Source organism: Aquila chrysaetos, chromosome 3 (genome assembly GCF_900496995.4).
Source record: "Aquila chrysaetos chrysaetos chromosome 3, bAquChr1.4, whole genome shotgun sequence".
Classification (NCBI taxonomy): domain Eukaryota; kingdom Metazoa; phylum Chordata; class Aves; order Accipitriformes; family Accipitridae; genus Aquila; species Aquila chrysaetos.
Genome location: NC_044006.1, coordinates 4200078 through 4222656, shown reverse-complemented (window position 1 = coordinate 4222656; position 22579 = coordinate 4200078). Strand labels below are relative to the sequence as shown.

At 37.0% G+C, this 22579-nt stretch overlaps 1 protein-coding gene across 1 annotated transcript in view; it reads right to left on the bottom strand.

The window, feature by feature from the left end:
- The window catches only part of TAF4 (TATA-box binding protein associated factor 4), a 40569-nt gene that overhangs the window by 7661 nt on the left and 10329 nt on the right, over positions 1-22579 (bottom strand). The window contains exons 3-13 of the mRNA XM_030010062.2: positions 11159-11325; positions 10517-10636; positions 8627-8746; positions 7756-7878; positions 6617-6706; positions 5279-5530; positions 3654-3798; positions 3171-3285; positions 2380-2549; positions 1083-1213; positions 314-439 (exon numbers count right to left, since the gene is read on the bottom strand). Coding sequence (XP_029865922.1) covers positions 314-439; positions 1083-1213; positions 2380-2549; positions 3171-3285; positions 3654-3798; positions 5279-5530; positions 6617-6706; positions 7756-7878; positions 8627-8746; positions 10517-10636; positions 11159-11325 — 1559 coding nt within the window. The remainder of the gene's footprint in view (positions 1-313; positions 440-1082; positions 1214-2379; positions 2550-3170; positions 3286-3653; positions 3799-5278; positions 5531-6616; positions 6707-7755; positions 7879-8626; positions 8747-10516; positions 10637-11158; positions 11326-22579) is intronic.

The window sequence follows — 22579 nt, the reverse complement described above, 5'->3', positions numbered from 1 at the left end:
GTCTCTAAAATACCTGTAACCTCTCTATTCCGTTGAAGAGTACCACCAGGCTATTAAATTCATCTTTTTCACAATGCAAAGTGCAAAAACTAAGTTTTAAGACCCACTTTAATCTGGGAACATGCAATGAGGCTGGCAAAGAAGCTCTCTCACATGCTTTACCATGAAAAGCAGAACAGAGCTCTAGCTAAAGAACATATTCATCAAGCTCCATCTTTGAAGATTAGTCTTCCCCTTCATTGCAAGTGCTTTAGAACGAAAAGAAACTCTGCAAATGACACTTAGCAAACGTGAGTGAAATCCAAGCACTTGCCTTTGCTGCACGCATTAAAATTTCCCTTTCTTGTTCATCTTTACGCTGCTTTTCTATTTGATCAAGTTGTTCAAAGAACTTGAGCTGTGCCCGAACGTCACTTGCTTGTTCGTATCTTTCATCATCCTGAAAACACAGCAAATATGTTTCTCATTACATTTCTTAAAAACAAAGCTGTTAGCTTGTACTGTACTGTAGAACATATACATTTAAAGCTCAAATGTTCACTTTGTCCTTTTCAAACAAATAGCAAGTGTATATTTACACCAGTCAAACCAGCTAGAATTCTTAAAAGCATTTTGTTCTATTCCGTGAATCATCAGATTTTGACTTCTAAAATAATATCGTCACAGCTTTAACCTCACAAACATATTTCACAGAGCTGCGTGGTTTTTCTAAATGCTGTTTAGGCAATTGCCTCTATTAAGAGCACACATCTGTCAGATAGCAGTCTCTTGAGAATTCAAAGCAGTGCTTTTATCTGCCTATCTGACTGTACAATCACTCATCGACTCTAAACACTTGACATAATAAATAAAGGGGAGGACACAGCTTCTCTGCATTTGTTTTAAAAACATTTTGTATATGCAAGCTGAAGAGTTCTAGTCATCCATGTGTATTAATATCTTAATGTAAGATGAATCAGTCAAAGAGAACAACCCAACTTCACAGAATGAAGAACACCTGAACTCATGCATTGAAGCCAACATGATAGCCTGCTGAATTTGTGCTATTTTGCCATTTTATTTGTGCAATTAAATACAGTTACCTTGTAAGAAATATTCCTTTGTTGAGCAGTCTCTGATAATTTTTCCACGAGGTTTTGTAGTCTTTGTTGTGTCGCATGTGATACATAGCTAACTACGTCAGGATGGATTTCTGTTATTCCATGTTTTTTGCCTATGACCAGGACAGAAGTCACGTGTTAAAAATGATTTTACAATACAGCTAAACATGTGGCTAATCTCAGTCATGGAAATTTAAATGCTGTTTGAAAAATACGGCGTTCAGGTATTTCTCAGACAAGCATTAAACAGGAAATGGTACACATAGGAAAATTTACATTAGCTTAATGTCATGGTTTAACCCCAGCCGGCAACTAAGCACCACACAGCCACTTGCTCATTTCCCCCACCCAGTGGGATGGGGGAGAGAATCGGAAAAAAAAAAAAAAAAAAAAAAACCAAAAAAACAAACAAAAAAAAAACACACAAAAAAAAACCCACAAACCCTAAAACTTGTGGCTTGAGATAAAGACAGTTTTATAGGACAAAGGAAGAGAGTAATAATGATAATAATAATAAAATGACAATAATAAAAACAAAAGAATTGGAATATACAAAACAAGTGACACACAATGCAATTGCTCACCACTCGCCAACTGATACCCAGTTAGTTCCCAAGCAGCGATCCACCCTGCCCTGGCCAACACCCCCCAGTTTATATACTGGGCATGACATCACACGGTATGGTATATTCCTTTCGCCTGTTTGGGTTAGCTGTCACGGCTGTGTCCCCTCCCAGCTTCTTGTACCCCTCCAGCCTTCTTGCTGGCTGAGCATGAGAAGCTGAAAAATCCCTGACCTAGCATAAACACCACCCAGCAACAACTGAAAACATTTTATCAGTGTCTTACAAACATTATTTCCACACCAAATCCAAAACATAACACTATACCAGCTACTAGAAAGAAAATTAACTCTATCTCAGCCCGAAACCAGGACACTTAAAATTTATTAATAAATGCTGTATACTACAGTATAAGAAATTATTGAAGAATGCTTTTTGTTCCACCATCAATTCTAAACTAGTAAGTAAATACGATAAAAGTGTTTCTGGATTTATTTTTTAAAAAACAAATGTAATTATTTTTGTTACGCCTTATCAGTCCCTTAACACTATTCTACTTTCATAAGCTGAATGCTTGCTGACAAGCATCAGAATATACAAAAGGTAACAACTCTGGCAACTTTACACTATTCAAAACAATTTCTATGGAAAATGTCTTCAATTAAACCCAAGACTGGTGAAATTTGTTTATTAAAGTTCAAGAAAAGTCAACATACCTATTTCTAATATCCTTCTTTGTAAAGGTGCCGGGAAAAGGAAGGTTTCATCTTTACAGGACCTTGTTAATGTGCCCACTAGCTCAGAGTTTGTTGCCAATATCCGAGCACTTTCTTCTGACAGGTTGACTCCAGCCATTGATGCAACATCATTAATGTCATCATCATCCCTTAAGAAAGGAAAAGTCATTATAAACATAACATTTAGTGCTTATCTGCACACACTGCTACAATACCACAGCTGCATATAACGAATTCCACAGTAAACCTGAATACTTTATTTCATTTTTGCGTTTTATTTGCTTTTATTATATGATAAAATGAAACTAACATAATTTGATTCCAAAGAGCACTAAAAGTATTTTCGCAGTTTTGTACTTCCTAACCATTTTCCCAAGATCCTTTCTTATGCAATGTTTCAACGCCTTGAGAAACAAGAGACCAGACACAGCACTACCACAAAACAATAATAAACTGCACTCATCACTGTAAGATAGGCTGTACATCTGAATAACCTGAACAGAGTTGAGAAGAATGAAGGAATGAGTTCTGTTTGTTTGTGAGGTTTGATATTTACCCTTAGTGCCAGCTAAATGCTAAAACCAGTCTGGCACAACTAGGTCCACAGCTGTTTGTTAGTCTTTAATAAAGTAGCAAACCTGCCCCCAGAAAATCCACCTCTAGTTCTTGCAAGTTCACCCAGCTTGATTCAGCACCACTGCAGTACGTAGACAGATTCCCACTGAGTTCAGCAGGCTGCCCAGGCAGCAAATAAGCATACAGGTCCTCACCTAAAAGAGCCTCCCCCAGGTTCCTTCAGTTTATTCTTCTGAGCAGCAGCTACTTGTGTCGAAACAGTGGCAATAGCTTTGTTTCCGGGTAATACTGCTGGTTTTACCACAGGTACTGCAAGACGACAGACAAGATTTGTACTCCATCAAATTTGTATCACAGTTCAGATTTACAAGGCAGTCGTGGGTAGTAATGGCAACAGGTCTGGTGCAAAAACTTTACTTCAATAGTTTCTGTCAGCATTTCACCCATCTAAAACAGGACCCTTCCACACAATTCCAGTACCCAAACAGTTTCTCTGACTGTAAATGCTGACCTGACATATGTGTATCCCCAGCCACTATGGCACCATGCACTGAAGATTTTAGCAATAGTACAACAGCCATCATACAGCTACAGGGCGCTTAAGAACTGACATTCATAAACCAGACTCCAGTTAACGCTATCAAATGTGGCATATACCAAGTATCTTGACCTCTTACCTGTCTGAAGTTGATTCAGTTGAATTTGAGGAGTAGTGAGCATAATACGACTATGTGGTTGCCGCAATGCTACCATTGGTGTCTGTGTCAACGTTACCTGTGGAGGCCTTATCAATGCCCCTGCTTTTTGAGACTGTTGGATAACCTGAAAATAATAACAAAAAAACCAACTGTAAACAATCTGAGAAATAACTAAGCCTAAGAATCAGGTGGGGAGAACAAACCCTAACAATCAACTTGTAAGTTGTGATCATAACACATCTGTTCATTGATCTAGAATCAGCACATGTTAAGGTATTTAAAAGTTTCTTTAGATAGATTATACCTTACAGGAAAACTAATATTCCACTTCCTGTGATACAGAAAAGAAATCAGTAACCTATTTCTATTAAAAAAGAAAAAAAACCCACCAAACAAACAAAAAAAACCCAACAAACATCTATAATCACAAAGGGCCAGTTAAAACTTTCTACGTAAGGCTTCTACATTAGAGATACAGAGGCAAACTGGATCTGCCTGAACAAACTCTAGAACTAAAAATAGTAGAGACATGATAAAGATAATCCAGCTGATTCTACATATGCTCTTTTCATCCAGAATCAGCATAAAGCTACAGCCTTGCAGCTTTGTACTATTGGATTGTTAGGTTAGACTGAGTCTCGGGCAACTGTAGCTATACTGCTTCTGAACATTAACTCATAAAAGTAGGGTTACATGGCAATGCTACCAAAGCCATTTATGCAAACTCGTCTTCTGGCCTCAACTAGTTTTCAGAAATTTACTTTCAAACTAGTGTAAAGAAATCTACCAACTCTACCTGTTTTGCAAGCTCCATTTCTGTAACTCCACAAGTCTTTCTTTTGCTCCTCTTACCACTATTTTATATACTTATTTTAGTTACAGGCCAAGCTACTTTCTTGTAAATCCAGCACTATTTAGTCAATGTTCAGTTTTTATTCCTTCCCTAGGTTCCTAACCTCTTTCTGTAATACCTAGGTTATAAAGGCAGTAAGACCAATATAATCACTAATTTTTCTCTCAAGGTAAATGAAAAATATCTGTGGATTGACAGAAGAGATCTCTCCATTTTATATGAAAATTTATGGACAGAGCAGCTTAGATGAACGATGAACATTCTACAGGGAATGCTGAAGTACTAAGTAGCAAAAAACCCCTAGTAATTTAATAATATATTTTAATTAATACACATCCTAGAAAAAGCTTGCACTCAGACACTGCTTTGCTATGAGAAGAGGAAAAAAAGGTGCTGCACATTATACTGTTCCTTCTTTGGTTTATGTCCAAGGCCTGAGAAAGTTAGTCTTTCTCCTCTTTTGGGGTAATCTGTTGTTAGACTTATGAAACGAAAGATCCTCCAAGAACACTGCACTCTCATGGATATGCAGTGATTGAGACAATCTGCCAATATTTCATGCTGAAAGAGTAAATAATATGGTACTTTAAGCAAAAATGGATTTTAAATTAGACTTATTTTTCTTAGTAGCTAGTTTCTCTAAAGAGGTCAAAGATCTCCGATTGAGCTTAACCACCAGTTTAAGAAGAAAAGTCACTATTATCAAAAAAACCCCTGTGCAATAACAGATGATGCACTTCAGCTTACGTACCAGTGGTGTAGACTGCCCTTGTTTACTAACACCAACTTGTGTAGGCTGAGTTAGGCTGATTACAGGTTGTTGGAGAGTACTCGTTACAGTTGCAGTCGCCTTCCCTGCTGTGCGCTGAACGGAGGAGCTTAGAAGCACCGCTGCAGATGGAATCGTTGCTATCGTTGCTTGTGTTGTTGGCTGCTGCTGTTGACTTTGTTGAATGAAAGCTGCTGAATCTGGTGTTAACTGTCTCAAGGCAGGTAAACTCCTCTGAAAAGAGGAGAGAAAAGAATTTGCTTGAGTATTTTAATCCTAGATCACACAAGAAAACATTAATTGTAAAAAGCAATGCATTTCATTTCAGTCCATTGTATCAGTCTTGACTGCACCTGAAAAAACATGATAGCCATGCTCACAGGAATACCATGCTACTTCATATTTAAAGCTAGACAGAGTGACAGTACCTTTAGGTGTGGAAGCTTGGTATCATGGGCATCTAGATTATGCAAGCCTATCTGAAACCCCTGGTATGTATTTAACAATCCAAACCCATGCTGCCTTCCTCAGTTGTGTTCCTACATATATACCAAGCTATAACATGTGATGGCTTAAAAGACCTACTGGAACACCAGTGAAGATTTCAGAATAGCTCAGAGACCACAGTTTTTTACCAGATTCTTACATTAGTTGTTTTCTTATGGTAACAATTTTTGTCCTCATGAACAGCTCAAGGTTGAACATCCCTTATTCATATATCAGTCAAGGAGAGTTATACTCTTACCATACAGTGCTGTTGTATTTTCTTCGATTTTCAGATGGTAAATGTTTTGGAATAAACATTATTTTGAGATCCGTCTAATTACTATAAAATTTATGACAAATGGGATTTATTATTGAGAGGTGACAAATTTTCTGTTTATCCACACAAACAGGTATACAGCACAGGCAAAAGAGTATGAGTTTGTCCAGGAGGTACAGTTTTCTCTATCATTCAATCCCTTGTTTTCTTTCCAAGACTAAAAAGAGGATAATAAATCAATTCATAGGTTTGGTGCTATGGAAAGAAACTGCTTTTAAGTCATAGAAATAAAACTTTTCAGATTTCTCAAAAGAGCTATGATGTGACACTATGGTAGAAATTACATTATTGACTGTGACAATGATTCATACCAGCAAACTCTTGGAACCAAGAGGCAGAAATATTTTTTAAGGGAGCAAAAGTCCAACCAGGCACCATTTGAAATTTCCATTTACACCATTTTGGAATTCCATCTATACTGGTAAGAGATGTCCTTGTTTTCGTTGCTGCTGATATATAAGCACAGAAATATGTAAGGACTAGCGAACACAAGTTACCTTCAGGAAAGGCACAAGGTAAGGTTGAGGTGAAGAATTAAGTTCTCTGTACAGCCTACTGGTAAAGTCTTCTGCTTCGATTTTTCCATCCTTCAAAACAGAAAATCCAAATGAATGAACTTGTAGAAATTAACTTTTACACATATTCAACACAAAAAAAAAAAATTTAAGACTTAACAATGTATTGAAAATAAGTGGGTTTATCATCCATCACTGTTTAGTTGTCAATAGCTTTATGGTAGTATCTAATTTTACTGCAAATTTCAACTACTAAGACCTACAGTGCCATCTTCCCTTTTCTTCACCCTGTCTTTCAGTCAATTTTAAGAAACGTCTTCAGTTGTTCTCACCATTACAGGAATGTCCTATCTATAGATTAAAGGGCCAGGTGGAACCTACAGGAATACTTCATGTGACCTGCAATCAGCCAACTATCAATTGCTCAGAACAGCCAGGCAGCCCCATCTCTGGTGTTCTCTTTTCCAAAGGTACTATAGTTCCTCCATTTCAAATAAGTAAAGTTGTACCCACCATATGCTCAAAAGGCAGATGTCTCTCACAAAACTAAATGTTTATCCCTCATGGGAAGATACACTTTGAATTTTGGTCTTGTGACAGCCACTGGTTATCACGTGATAACAACTGGAATACACAGCTCTACCTTAACTTAAAGGTTGCTAACAACTAGGCTAAGCAATACTAGTACTCATTCTATAAATACTAAGTATGTCAAGCTTTTACATTAGCTTCAGATAATATTACTTACTTTTTTTTGCAAAAAATTATGATTTCCTACACTCAGCTATTGCACTAGCTGTAGTGTCTTCCCTCAAGTACATAATTCATATTTTTATTCACTGTTTTATCAATAAAAAATGTAGAATTTGAAGAGTCACCATTTACATTACTCTCACTTCAATTTAACTCACGTTCTCATGCATGAATATGAGCAGTAATGTCTCATTTACAAGCTTAAAGGAAAATTTATGCATGTATTTTAATTCATAAGAAGCAAAGTTTCAATTTGATTTATCTCAGATTTTATAATCTCCTTCCTCTCAACCCTCCCCAAACCCTCAGTTTTGAGTCTAAATTTGCCCAGATACTGTTTCTTAAAGCTTTTAATGAACTTTTCTTACCAGCAGGTTCTGTACCAATTCTTTCACGTTAGCTGCAGTCTCTGAAGACTGTTTTCCAGATGATGCCAGTTTTATTAATGTGGACAGAAAGTTTTTGCATTTCTTCACATTTTCCATAGTTTCCTGTTACAGCAGGAGGAAGGGTAGAAAGGAAACAGAAAAGGGAAGATAAACTCTTTTTAATACATGATCTGAGCGTATACTCTGAAAAATAAAGTCCTTCTCTAGTTCATCACTACGTAACATTATTCATAGATTCATGTCCCTCACTGCTTTTAAGACACAATCAGACTGAAATTATTATTTTGCTTCATATATACACATGTATTGTACATTTTTGTTATCAAAATTTAATAAATTACGATTCTTAATGAAGTTAGAAAACACCAAGTATTTTAAGAATGGCACATTGCTATGGGAAAATATGCATTTTAGCAGGACAACAAATAGCAAAGCTCCTCCTTCCCAGTACATAGCATAGGGCACACATTCTCCCTGTTTTGCAGTCCTGGAAACATGCATCTTGAATGAGTCAGTGCCAGCTTTTTATCCCTTCTCATACTGATCCTACTCTGCAGTGCTGAACAATTCACTTTTCTATAAGATACAGCTAGTATGCTTTAAAAAAAGGAGTGCTTTAAAACTGTTACAGAAATCAAAGTTAATATGTCAACAGCCGTCAAAATTCAAGTGAACTGTGTTCACACTTTATAAATTATATGGTTCTATTAAAAGTTTACCTATAATTCACAGAACTGCATCTTTACTACTCTCCACTCCGATTCATGTTTATGTGTGTGTATGTATGTACATGCACACATGTATATGTGACTGAACAAAAAAAAGGTTCTAAATGCACTCAGTATCTTACTGTGGCAGCAGTGGAGGTTGCCGTTGTTCCTTGCACTGTTCTCTGAGGAGTTCCAGTTTGTACAGCTGTTGCTGTCCCCAACGTAGTTGTTTGTGCAGTACCACCCAGAACAATCTGAGGCTGCAGAGAATACAAACATAAGATTATTTTACTTGGAATGTACCAAAACCTGTTTTCCTGAACCATCAAACAAACTGAGCCACAGGACAGTACAACACCTTTCACAGCTACTATAAAAAGAAGTTACTAATCTGCCATCTGTTGCAGTGGAAAGAGCGAGCCACCAGATGGCACAAAACACTACACATTCAAAACTGAAATCCTAAAAGTTGATTAAGAATTGCACGCTTTTGGGTTACCGAATAAAATGGCAAAATAATACCATAAACATAACCTCATACACTGTGGTTTCAAAACACAATTAAAATGAGTACTAAATTTCTGTGAATGCAATAGCTTTTTTTTGCCTGTTCCCTTAAATGCCACTTTCAGAGGGAAGAATTTCTAAAAAGGCACAACAGACACAAAAGCTCAGGTCTTATCTAGGTCTTTTTGATAAACAATGGGATAAAACATTTATCTAGTTTTGTAGACAAGTTGGTAATTTAAAGTAGGAATACCACCTTTAAAGAATCAACATTGTAAACAAGAACTTTTCACATACACAGTTCATGCATGGACTTCCAACAGTCTAATTACTAACGACAACCAATCAGAGAGACAGTAATTCTTACCAAGCTAAAGCTAGCTCTCAGAATTTTAACAAATCATTTGTAAACTTTCTCTTTATATAAAGATGCACAAGAAAAGAGACTCCAGTGCTGCCAAAGCTAACTTTCATTGGTATTTTGGGAGACAGAAAAGGAGACAAGGATTCAATTTGTCTCTTTTTTTTTTTTTGAAATCAGGATAAATGAAGTCTATGGTATGCTCATTACAGCAAAAAATATGCAGATCGAATGATTTTTCTTGTTCAGTATAACAGCAGTGCAAATTAAGGAGACTCAGTTAGGTAAATTAATTCTTAGATCTGGAAAGATCACTGGCATAGGCAAAGGCTCTCTGAGGGGAAAAAGGTTAACTGGATGCATAGCAAAACCTGCATGTTTTAAATTAAAACTCTCTAATCCTGTCTACTCAAAGGATGAAGAAAGCACAATGAAACAGATTAGGCGACAGCAATCATATTGTATCACTGTTGCCTGGAAGCCATGTGGAGAATTTCACACTTTTGCACTGTGTTTTAAACTCACACCACCACCCCTCAAAAAAAAAAAAAAAAAAAAAAAAAATCTACAAGAAAGCCTATCATTAATACAGGCCAGGCTATTAGAAGAGAGCCCACATACTAAGACACCACTATTTATCCTTGAGTTATCAGAATCTCCCTAAGTATATAGACCAAAGCAGAGCCTTGTGAAAGAGGGAGAAAGAAGGCTTGTGGAAGAGAAAGCTACCAGGGCAGTCTTTTTTGTAACTGTAAATTTTGCTGCAGAATTCAGAGGACTACAGATCCATCACAGGAATAACATCACAGTTCCAAATCCGAAGGGAATTGGTGTCACTTTCTTGAGGCAGAAAGCATAAAGGTATTTTATTTTAGTCAGTTCTGAGATTATAAAAATTAATAACAGGATATGTTTAAATATACATGCATATAGGTATAATATGAAGTAATAATAATATACATATTAAAATTTATACATATACATCCAAAATATAGAGTAAATTGAGATCTACAAATATTTTAGAAAGGATAATCCAGAAGATATTTCTTCCAGGCACACTTAGCAATCATATTTCCTGTATTTCTGACAGTCTCAAGCAGGTTTTCAGCTAATCTTAGCAACTGGTATATCTCATGTATACATTTCTTTTCTACAAACTCACTTGCACAACAGGAGGACGCTGTAGCGTTGTTGTGGGTTGCACTGTTGTTTGAGCCTGAGACACTTGCTTGATAATAGTAGTTGGTGTCACCTGTCGTGCAATAATAGGCGTTCCTGGAGCCTGGGGAAGAGGAAAAAAAACCAAACACATTAGTTCCTATATTTAAATATAATCTACATTATCCAGTATTTTGTCTCTGCATAGTTGCCATTATTACAGATACAAAGGAATGCATCTGGACCACTATAAAACTGTGAGAAGGATTTTTAGTCTTAACTTAATGCAACTGTGATGATCTCAGTATACATATCCACTTTTTTCTTTTAGTTTTATAAAGAATAATGATTCTTTGGGGAAAAGAGTTCTCATGTTAACCATATATGGTCTTGAATGGTCTTCTTTATATCAAACAGTTTTAAACTTAATGCCATTCAGCTAGGTAAAAATATTTTTGATGAGCAACAGCCAAACCGTAACAGAATTAGGAACAAAACGCAATGCCTACGCCATGTGGAAAAGCCTGTATAGCACCAGTTTGATCAATGGTTTCTTCAAATCACTAACATCATACCTTACTTCCCACTGTATTCTTCACAGGCAAAAAAGCTTACAGTTTTTAACACTACAAATTACTGAACTAACCTGCACTGTTGATATCTGCACTGGAGGAGCACTGGTAGGTGTAGCAGGACGAGGAGTCATAGTATTTTGAGGCTGAGACTGGGCATGTGCCTGTGCTTGCATCTGTGCCAAGGCTTGTTGAGGGATCATCAGCAACTGCCCATTCTCACTACGCACAAGGACCATGCCTGTTAAAAAAGAAATTAGTCAAGAAACATACATCCTTTTCAAATATGAAAGAACATATTTTTTCAGTTTTTTTATCCAAGTTGGATACATACAGAATTAATGTACTGTTGAAGGACTACAGAGCTAACAAAAGTGGTTTACAATAAAGCAAAATACCCAGCTACATTATCATATTTTGTATATATTAGCTTGATTACAGAAATACTCTTTCTCTACCAAAATGCTCGGTATGGAGTGCATCAGAACAAACAATGAGTTGTATTCGCCCTAACCAAAAAATTTTGTGTGACTAGAGGTTAAAATTAGCAATCATGTAAAAATCCTACCTGCTCTTTACTAAGAAATTTGTTTTATGAAACACTGCAAATAAAATAAAATCTTGCCATTAGACAAGATTCCTGTTAGTTTTTCTTTAAAGGGGGGGGCATGGGGGGGGAAATAATCAAACATAGGCTTCACCATCAACAGGAACACAATTGTCTAAGTTCTAAATTAATTTCCCATAACAAATTTAGTAATGAAAGTGGCTATAAAATCATAATCTTTCTCATGTGCATCCGCAACAGACTGCATTGTGCCATGTTACACCCCAAAAGAAAAATAAAATGGAGAGGGAAATGAGGCAGTCATTCCCTGCTCAGTCACTCAGATCAATAGACTTAACCCCACTGGGTAGCTATAGGGAACCAGATTTTAACAGGCAGATTTTCAGATTATTGTCTCTCTTGAAGGCACAAACAGGATCTGGACAACATGAACTCTTTTCCAAGAGCTCATTCATTCAGCATGCCTCAGTCTACGAGAGCCTCAGGACCTCATCAGCTCTGAAAAAGCCACCTAAGGAAACATACTGGGCACTTAAAATTAGTTAGCCTTTCTGAGCAACAAACTACAGGAGGAAACTTCACCATGAAAATCAAGAGGCACTACTGAAATAAGAAAGTTTTTCTTAAGTGTTGTTCTATGAATAAAAAGTCTATACATGTTCCCCAACAATATCTGGAGATCTGGTCTATGCCATCTCAGAGCATGACTACTTAAAAAGAATCAAGCTTTTGTTTGCTTTTCTATTCAGATGAAGTGCTGAAATGTTTATAGACAACGCCTTAAACAGTTTTCTTGGACTGTTTGAAAATTAGTGTTAAACTGCAAAAAATCCATATACTGATTTCTACAAAAATTAGTTCAAAAGAAAAAACAGATTATATTAGTTGATTTGCCCCTAATTTTATCCTTACATTCTCTACATTAACTCTCTTTTAATGAAGCAGAGTCACACAGAGACATTAAACTAGTTTACATCAAAAAGGTGACTTTCCACTGCGACTTATTTAGAAGTGTTAAGGTGGGACCGCAACGTGCTATGGACAAAAGTTGCACCTAGAAACAAATATTCTCAAACTGCTTTTCTGTAGGAAAGGAGGGGGGTGGGGGGAACTTATTTATAATCTTGCAGACTGTAGAAATAAATACTCTTAGTTTAGCTGTCAAGTCCAAAAAAACATTTTCCAAGCCATCCCAAAAAGTAAGGTCTTTTCTCCTGTAACTTATGTAGGGAGAAGCATTTTCATTACAACAGCAAAGCCATACACCACCACCACAGCTTACAAGAAATTTAAAAACCTCAATAGTGAATATAGAGCTTGATCCTGTCAGCTGCTCATTAGAACCATCACTTCTACTTTCTCACCATTAGCCTCGTGCTACAGGGAGGGGGCTACTAACAAAAAAACAGAGAAATTCAATATTTTAAAAACTAGAGAGTGACCTGCTACTACATCAAGCTAATTCCTGCACAAACAGAACTTGGCACCCTCTTCCAATGTGCAAACATAAAATCTTGGGAAATGAACTCGTGTTGCCCATTTTTGTCATCTCTCATAATAATTAGCTGAAGAAGCTAAACACTGAATCAGTGGAAATCTTCAATATTATTATAACTGAAAACATCAGTACAGTGGAAGTGTGATTAGAGGAGCTATTTTCAAGTCAATGTCAAATATTAAGGCTTGTTGATTACCATTTAGTCTCTAGCAACTGAAAAGGCCCAATGCAACTATACATGCCTGTGCTTTCAGAAGCCCTTAAATGTCACAGAATTATACTGACATCCCATAAGAAACTTTTTTCTTAAAATTCACCATTTGGGGGGTTCCCATGGATATTCTAGGGCTACCATACCATCCAAATTCTTTAAAGAGTTACATATTTTTTCCTTCCAGAAGCAACATAAGAGATACTAACTCTAGTTCGAAGTTTGGGATGGGGGGTAGTGTTTTTTAAACTTCTCTCTCAGTCCAAAAGTGACTAAGGTTATTTGAAAGTGCCAACCCAAAGCAGCTCACCTGCATATGAGAACCTTTATAGCATCAGGTACCAGCACGCAGCTCTAAGCTACCTGTTCCAGCCTCCAGCTCAATACACACGTCAGGCTCAAGAACAGGTCTATGCTACGCATCAGTGTCCTGCAACAGCACAGCCACCCCTCAGGACACCACTACTGTCAACTCATTGGTTTGCTCCCCAAAACATGAATGAGAGAAGAGAGAAAAGAAGGGAAATAACCACAAAATGAAGGTTGACTACCCCTGAAGAGCAAGCACAATGTCTGAACAACGAAATAGTCTCCCTGAGCTACATGCAAAATTAGAACATGCCTACACATTAACATAGCACAACTGCTGAAATAGACAGTTGAAAAGCGTATTAATGTGAGCTTTAGAAAACATATCAAGAAAGTTCAATTTTTGGCAGCAGACAGACAAAACAATCATTTGGAATTCAAACCCTGACTCTAAGCACTTTCCTGCTAGATTTCTAACTATGGAAGTCTGAACCTTCCCTTAAGTATTTAAGTCATAATAAAAAAATAAATTCATACAAAGCTACATTCATATCGGTCCCTATTTAAATAGTTCTTTTACACTGCACTCATATTTGATACACAGTTATTTTCAATTTATACAGTTTCTAACATGTCTTTAAGTTAGGGTCTACCATTAATAGATAAATTGCTGTGCATACTTAATGGACTATATAAAAACATAAAGACAATCAAACATTACAAACATCAGACTAGTCTTGCATAAACTTTAATCATGGTATGATGATATAAGACATTTTACCTGCTTGAAATTATATCTTGTTAGTATATGGGTGATTTCAGAGAAGGTGTAAAAATTCAGATAGTAATGAACTTTGTTATTGAAATTTCCGTGCAGAAATTCACTAGTAATACAGTGTGCAGGCAAGTAATTTTTGACTGAACACTTAACACCTCTCCAGCCTTGCTAAGAGGTCTTTAAAAAGGGAGATGGAGCTGCGCTCTCAGCTTCTCTCCCCCCAGCCCAACTACAGACTCTTTTCCAACCCAATTAGCTAAAAAAGAAACTCACTAACCCAAAACTATACCCAAGCTGGCATTAAGTGGATTTTCAGTGAATTTCAGAAAGCTCATTGGAGCTAACTTGATTAAGAATTAAAAAGAAAGTACCATTTATTTCCTGCTTCTAAACAAAGTCAATGTAGGACTGTAACACCCCCCTCTCTCCCTAGATACATTAACCATCTCTCAGCTGGGGAAAAAAAAAAAAAAAAAACAACCAAACATTTCTTTCTCTTACATTCCAAAACTTATATTTTAAGTATTTAAATACAGATAAATATCATAACCTCAAACTGTAATGCATAAGGGTGCCAATGCTGTATGAACCAGATCAGAAATGACTACCAGGTACTAGAAGACAGCTAGAATTGTACCAAGGTATCTCACTTCTCTAATTAAATTCAGCAACATATTTAAAGTACGGATGAAAAATATCTTTCCATTTCAAGTCTACCATCCAGTTTTTTGTCCCGCAAATGGATGAATTGCTATTTGAGACCAAGCAGCTAATAAAGATCATTGGAAATGTTCAATTCAGAAAAGGTGTCAATAAAACTTGACCACTTTAAATATCTCTGCCTTCTTTTTCCTAGAAAGTCTGATCACATGTACTCTAAAATCACATTCACTATTAAAAATGCAAACATTCAAGCATTCTTTCCAAGTCTCTCATTAAAAAACTAATTAAAATTAAAATTAATTACCATTTTTGTTAGAAGTTAGAGGCTTAAGAGAATCCTGAAAGAGGCTCATATTTTAGTTTGAATTAAACAATTAATCACGGCTCCAAATGAAGGATTAACAAAATTGAGTTGGATTGCTCCTTACACCAAAAAGACTTGTGCTCCTGACTAGTACAATGGTCATCTCATGTATTCTTGTTGTGGAGACCTTTCCAGATCTCTCCTGTTTTCAAGAGCGTTTGGATGGAAAAGTTCATTATTATATGAAGCAGCTGCATGATTCTACACTGTGTCGTCTTTGCGTCTTGCTATTTGTATTTCCATTTGCTAATGGCATTTCCATATACTAAGTGTTCTACTTAAGGGTTTTTTTGTTTGTTTGTTGGTTGGGGTTTTTTAAATAATAAAATTTGTAAAATCTTGCACTGGAATAAAAAGTGAAGAGCTCCAGACATATGACAAGTCAGAAAAACACAAACCAGGCTTTTTTCTAACATCTTCCTCTACCTTCTTTCTTTGAAACATGGCTTGCCTTAGCAAAGACTACAGAAAAATAATTATCAGAATAATAAAGGAAGAAGAATAAGAAAATATTTTGTAGCCTTTGCAGACCACTCTGATTATTTGTGTAACTCCTGAGACACACAGCTTTCTTGCCAGAGAACTTCTACATCCAAAAAACCCAAACCAAAACAGTTTCCTGTTTTGTCACCAGTTTTTGCTGGTAAACCTAGTTTAGTAATATTTATAGGAGCTGGACTTCTCAATGACAGAGTTAAAACTTTCTGCAGATACAGCAGGCATCTTCAGATTACTGTTCTGAGGAAATACACAGTCCAGCAAATTGTCACCTCTGACAACCATACCTAGCAGGTAGCCACTCCAACAGCAACATATCTAGGTGTCACCCTCTCTCAGAATAAATGATCCATTTCTCAGGGACTCAGATTCATACACCAGGTGACATACTAAAAGACTTCATCTACAGTTAGCGAGCACCTAACAGGAGGATCATGCTCATCACTGGGCATACCAGCTTGCAAGAATGAAACTCTTGTGCATCAGTGAAATATAAAACCTAGAAAGTATCCTATCAGATCACAAGTGACAACATCTCTCTTTCTGATGCAGATACTGAACAGAAGAACAGAAGGTTCAAGCTAACCGATTCTGCTCATTACCCACAATGTAGTTCATTGTCTAATTCAGATCAATTCAGAACCATTACTAAGAAACCTAGACTTTCAATAAGTTTATGACAGAAGAATTAATGTATGTATGATCTTGAAATTGCATGGAGAATACCCTTTTCCAGTCTCCTGAGAAAATTCTCTCCTTAAAGTAAAAAGGTAACTGAACTTTATTTCCAGAGAAAACACAGTTAGGGTCAGGGAGAACTGTTAGGCAGCAAAGAATCACCTTCAATACACACACATGCTGATGTTCAGAAAGAATGTCCAAGCCTAAAAGAATAACTAGAGGATTAATTCTTCTGGTGTAGGAAATCAAAGTCCTTACAAACATCCCTAGAAACGAGGGTTATTGATCATAAAGTCCACCAACATCTGACAAATCTTCAAATCCTAACTAGATTTGCAAGGAAAGTTCACTAAGAGGTTATCTTAACATCAAAGCAGTTTGTGCCTTAAGCTCTCAAGCACATACTCATTTGTGGCAAGATGCTGCAAACATTTGACATGGCAAAAAAATCTGACAGTAATCATAAGCAGGCTGTGCCATATTAGCAGAAGAAAGCTTTCTAATAGTATCCCTTCTGTATTGTCAGAAGAGATTCTGTTGCAACAAAAAGGAAAGCAAGTGTGTGTAAGGTTATGCAAGTTGATATCATACCCACCACAAAAACCATATAAAGCAAAGGGGATGAGTCAATGATCTGTAGATGATTGGACCGGGCTATACGGAGTCCTGGAATGACAATACCTTCATAAAGGACAAAGTTTCTAAGACTTTCCCAACACAAAAAAGCTATAATAATACCGGACAGACAGCTGGAGAACAGGTTAGCTGCCTATACAAACTACAGGAAGAACTTTCAGCAGAAGTGATATACGATAGGGTCCCTTACTGCAGAAAAGGAAATGATAACCTGGTACCAACATCAATGCTGTCCAACAATCCACCATTCCTCCTCTTATGATAACTGACCCACCTGGAAAAGTTCTCACTCTATAGGAATGAAGTGCCAGGAAAAGAGGGGAGAACCTATCGAAGTCTACTAGTCCACTGCAACTCCATGAAAATCTGGGTAATTAAGGGAATCTTCCCTAACACAGGACAACTTTTAGCAGATTTAGAATTATTTACATATGTCAAAGATAAGCATCTGTAATAAACCAGCAGACGTGTAGCAGGTCATGAAGGACAATCTCTATACCAAGTCATGAGAAACAGTGATTACAAATCAAGATGAATAGCACAGAACTTTAAATGGCAACACAGCTGTGGATTAGATGTTATTGAAGACACACTACTTTGTACCTGATGAGAGATGTGCACCACCACACTAGATGCGCTTAGTTTAGGTGCTTAGAACCTCAGGTGATCTGCACTGCACAACAAATCCAGAAAAAAACTTTTACTTGAACTTTCTTGCCAAAGTCTTTGACACCGTCAGCGATCCAGGCTCTTGAGTTTCACGAACAAATGTGGTTGCTTTGTGACTTCTATAAAGGCATCTTAGCTCCACAAGGATAACCATAGTGCTTACGGAGAAGTCTACATAGTACAGGTACAAAACCAGCTTGCTGAAAATGAACCCGTGACTATCTGTGGCTTCACCTGCTCTAGAAATGCTTGCACTGCACTGGCATGGATGAAGTCAGCCTGTACAAACATGAGTTAGTAGTAGAAAGGTTCCCTGCTGAGTTGCAGGTCTACAGGCCATAAAACTGCCAGGCAGTAATAGAGCTGTCCAGCACACTGGAGCAACCTGAGATACTGTACCAGATTCCCTCACATCTCGTTTCAGAGTAATGGGTACCCTAAAGCAATGAATGCTGAGGTTTTGCACACAATTGTATTGAGAGCACACAGTGTACACTATGCCGAACACATCTTAAAGGTGCCTGTTAAACGTTCAGCACCTGTTGTGCTTAAGGTGAGCTACAACTTGGCATGAAAAAACATGACTGTCAGGTGTTGCTTCAGAGCATCTCTAAGACAAAACACTTGCAGTGTCTCCTGACAGGCACTAAACATTACACCATAGTGAAGACTGGCATGGCACAGAGTTTTGGGGAAGAACTTTCTACAGAGCTACATCAAAAGCACATCACTCCTTTCACTTTTCAACTCCTGTCACTCTGGAATAAAGTCAAATTTTACCCAGATAAAACGTCTGTAAGTTCTGGTACAGCATTAGCTACTACAGCACTCCATTTGCCTATCATCACTCTCCCCACATGCCTAATCTGCACACACAGATCCCAGATCATAACTAACCGTTATGCTCTGTGAAATACTAATTCTTGAACAGCTGATTTATGATTATTGCCAACATAGATGAAAGGTACATTCTGAAAAATCATCAAGAATCCTGACTGCAGTGCAGAGAAAATGTATTTTGTACAGACCAAGTACACAAGTTCACATTATGAAAAATTGTTTTTGTTTTTTCTTACTAAAGAGTCAAAAGACAAAAGAAACTCAACTTCATAGTAAAAGCTTTTGCTTACTCTTACTATGCAAGAATTCAGTTTCAAACTACAGAGCTCAACTGTACTGTCTAAAAAGTAGAGAAGCAGAGAAGAAGAGAAGCTTCAAAAGAAGAAGAGAAGCATTTGTAAACTACTGATTCACAAGTCTTAAGAATATAGTTAAAGAAATAATGTCATGCTGGAGTGCCAAAAAGCCACTGTATTTACAGTGATCCCATATGGAAAAAAATCCTACCTGCTCATTTGAAAAGGTGCGCAAGAAGTGTTCTGGGAAATATGTCATTTTATATAGCAACAATTTACAAACACTTCAACAACAATGTGATTTGAACTATTTTGACTTTTCTGGAAAGCTATATTCCTTGAAAGCGTGTTAACGTTCCTTTCTAGTCAAGCATACAAAGCCAAAACACCAGAGTGCTCTGTCAAACTGCAACCCAATCATCACCCATATCTGTCCTTAGTTTGATGCAAAAAGAACTAAGAAAAACACTATCAAGAGCTAAACAAATTACTTTAATTATTGGTCACAAAGTGATTCAGATTTAGCTCTGCCACTAATTTCAATATACTTACATCAAACAACAATGCAGTTTGAGAAAGAAAGACACAAAACAAAATGTCACCAATTCTTCCAGTCTTCATTTCTGGCAAACAGTTTGTCTATACCAAGGCATATCAACATTAGTGCTGTTCAAGCACCTGACGAAATGGGAATGGGCAAGCTACTTTGCATTTACCACAGCCTGCACACAAATACTTAATGAGGTGCAATGCATTAAATCCACATTATCTTCCTTGAAAAAGCAACACCCTAAAACAACTAAGTACATGAAACCCCATAAAAAACACATTTCTTTAACTTCTCCCCACTGTGAATGCCCTACTCTAGCTATACAGCCTTTGTAATTTCAGCAGTGACAACACCCTTTGCTGATGCCACCTTTTCACCTGGAGCCGCGGAGACCCGACGTTAGACAATTCCACCGACTGACAGCTACCCAGGGCAGCCTCAGTGGAAACGTTCCCTTCAAATCCTCCTCTGCAGAAACAGCCTGCGACTTTATGACTCTCTCTCTGCCAATACAGAAGTTATTCTGCTTTGAGAATATGCCAAACACTATACCTGTGAGTTCAAACACAAACTATCAACGTGGACATGATATTACATGTCATTTGGCTGATAGCAACATTTATTAAATAGCACTGCTTTTTCAGTTAGTCTGAACACAGAAATAAAAGTATTTTCACACCTGTAAGCTTGAATTCACAAAGCTTTTAAACAAAATCAAGTCTCGTTTTGATTTTTACTAACCATCAAATGCACAGTCCTGAGTAATGACTAAGCTTAATGACTGGGTATGACTAACACTTATAAATAATTAGTGCCTTCTCTCCCCCTCCCCCATGGAGGAGAGGGAGGAAGAAAAGAAAACCAAATGATACACTGGAAAAAAGGAAGAATGAAAGGAAACAAGAGGTTGAAGTTCATGGCATCAACACTTGTCTCTTCTTCCAATCTACCCTTAACACTACTGCAAACATGACCGCACGTATGTTTATTAAAAACTACGAGCTCCTCATGCTTTTCTATAAAATTCTGCAGTTTAGCCACTCTCAGCCTTCCTGCTCCAGATCTCTTCTTCCAACCTCCTCCACTGATCAGCAAACACTTTTCTGGTCACCTACATTGACTCTTTTGCCACAGGTGCTGCAATTCCTCAGTGCTACTCCTTGGAGTTGGTACTTCTGACTCATGTGAGTACAACTGGTCCCACTTGCCACACCACCACTTACATTGAATGCACCTGATGTTACTACATTCTGAGAGAAGCATTAAATCTAACCCTCCCTTACAGAAATATTTGGTTAATAAACTGAAGGAAGGTGTGAAGACAGCTTACTACAGCCTTGCTGCCCCCTCAAACCATTTAAGAAAGACTAGAGTATGGCACCACACCTCACTGCTTAGTTTTTGTTTATACTCCGGTATCTAGAGCACACATTTTTCAACTGAATCTATACTGGTTGTATGTACAGAGTCTATCCAGTATGTGCTTTATTCTGTACAAAAGTACTGTGATGGCCTTTAACAATTCAGCTACTCTTGGAAGCATATATTAATCAAGTTATAATGATACATTAGACCATTTTTACTAGAGAGACTTATTTGATTCAATACAAATCTTACAATAGTCATGCTAGCCATGCAAAATAATATAACATACTGATGCAAGTTTTATGTTACTAGTTGTCTGGTTACCACACATCACTGAAAAAAGTATTTTAGTAATGCATTTTAAGGAAAAAAGCATCAAAATTAAAAGATACATGGTGTTCATAATTTACAGTTCAAATTTATAAACAGAGTTCTACACTGACAAGAAGTTAATTTTTATCAATATACTCTTCCAAATCCCACAAAAAGACCTTGGCAACTGAGTCAAACCTTGCACTAAATCCTGTACAAATACACAGTAAAAGGACTGTCCCTGGGTAAAAGGATTTATAACCTATTTATGCACTTTGCTGAGAATCGGCCTTTTATGCTCAAAGTGTAACTTTCTGATCACTGGTAATTCAAGTACAGAAACTCATCTTTTTAAATTGTTATTTCTAGCCTGACAACAGAGCCAAAGATTATCTACATTTGTACAATGCCTTAAGACAGCTCTACTGAGGTGCTGAACTCTGCCTATACAGATCTCACTGCAGAAACGCAGTTGTATCAATTCCTTATGACTGTCACCTCTTTCTTGATTATTGATAATCTATACCATTATATAGTGATGATAATCAAGGTTTTGTTCTCACCAAAAAGTACTCTATATTTAAAAAACCCTTAGTTAAAGGCATAACTAAGGCCTCAAGGACAATTATTTCAGTTTATATTAAATATTATGCTAAAGACACCTGAAGAAAATTACTCCAAGACAGGAGGCTCTGTGGTAAAAACTTGGCTTTCAGTTCCTTGAGACACCTGTACCTCCAGAAGACAACCAGCATTTCTGGAAGGAAATTACCACAGAATAGAATCAGGGTAAAATTTTCCAGATTAAGCTGAGGTAAAACTGTCCTAAAAGGTTAAAAAAAAAAAATTTTGCTCTATTCATGTGTTCATCGTCTCAATCAAAATAAGCCTCATCTAATATGAAATATGAGTGATCACACAGTCTTTACACCTGTTTAATTACAGCCTGGTCTGCATACAGTTTTTATGCTCTCTCAACATTTGAGCTGGAAATGGCACCATTTTGCCATGATGATTTAGTGGTACAATCTCCAGTGTGGACACAACCATAGCATTGTAAGAGGTGCTTATTGTATAAGCTATTTTCCTGCTCTTATGAGGAAGCAGTATGCAAGACAGCTGACACAGCAAAAACTGTATCCAAACAAGAAAGGTTTTACAACTTTCAAGAAACATGTATCAGTATAAATACACTACAATTCCTTGCATTTAGGCAAGACCTTAATTAGTTTAAAAACAAATTCAAGTTAATGCATT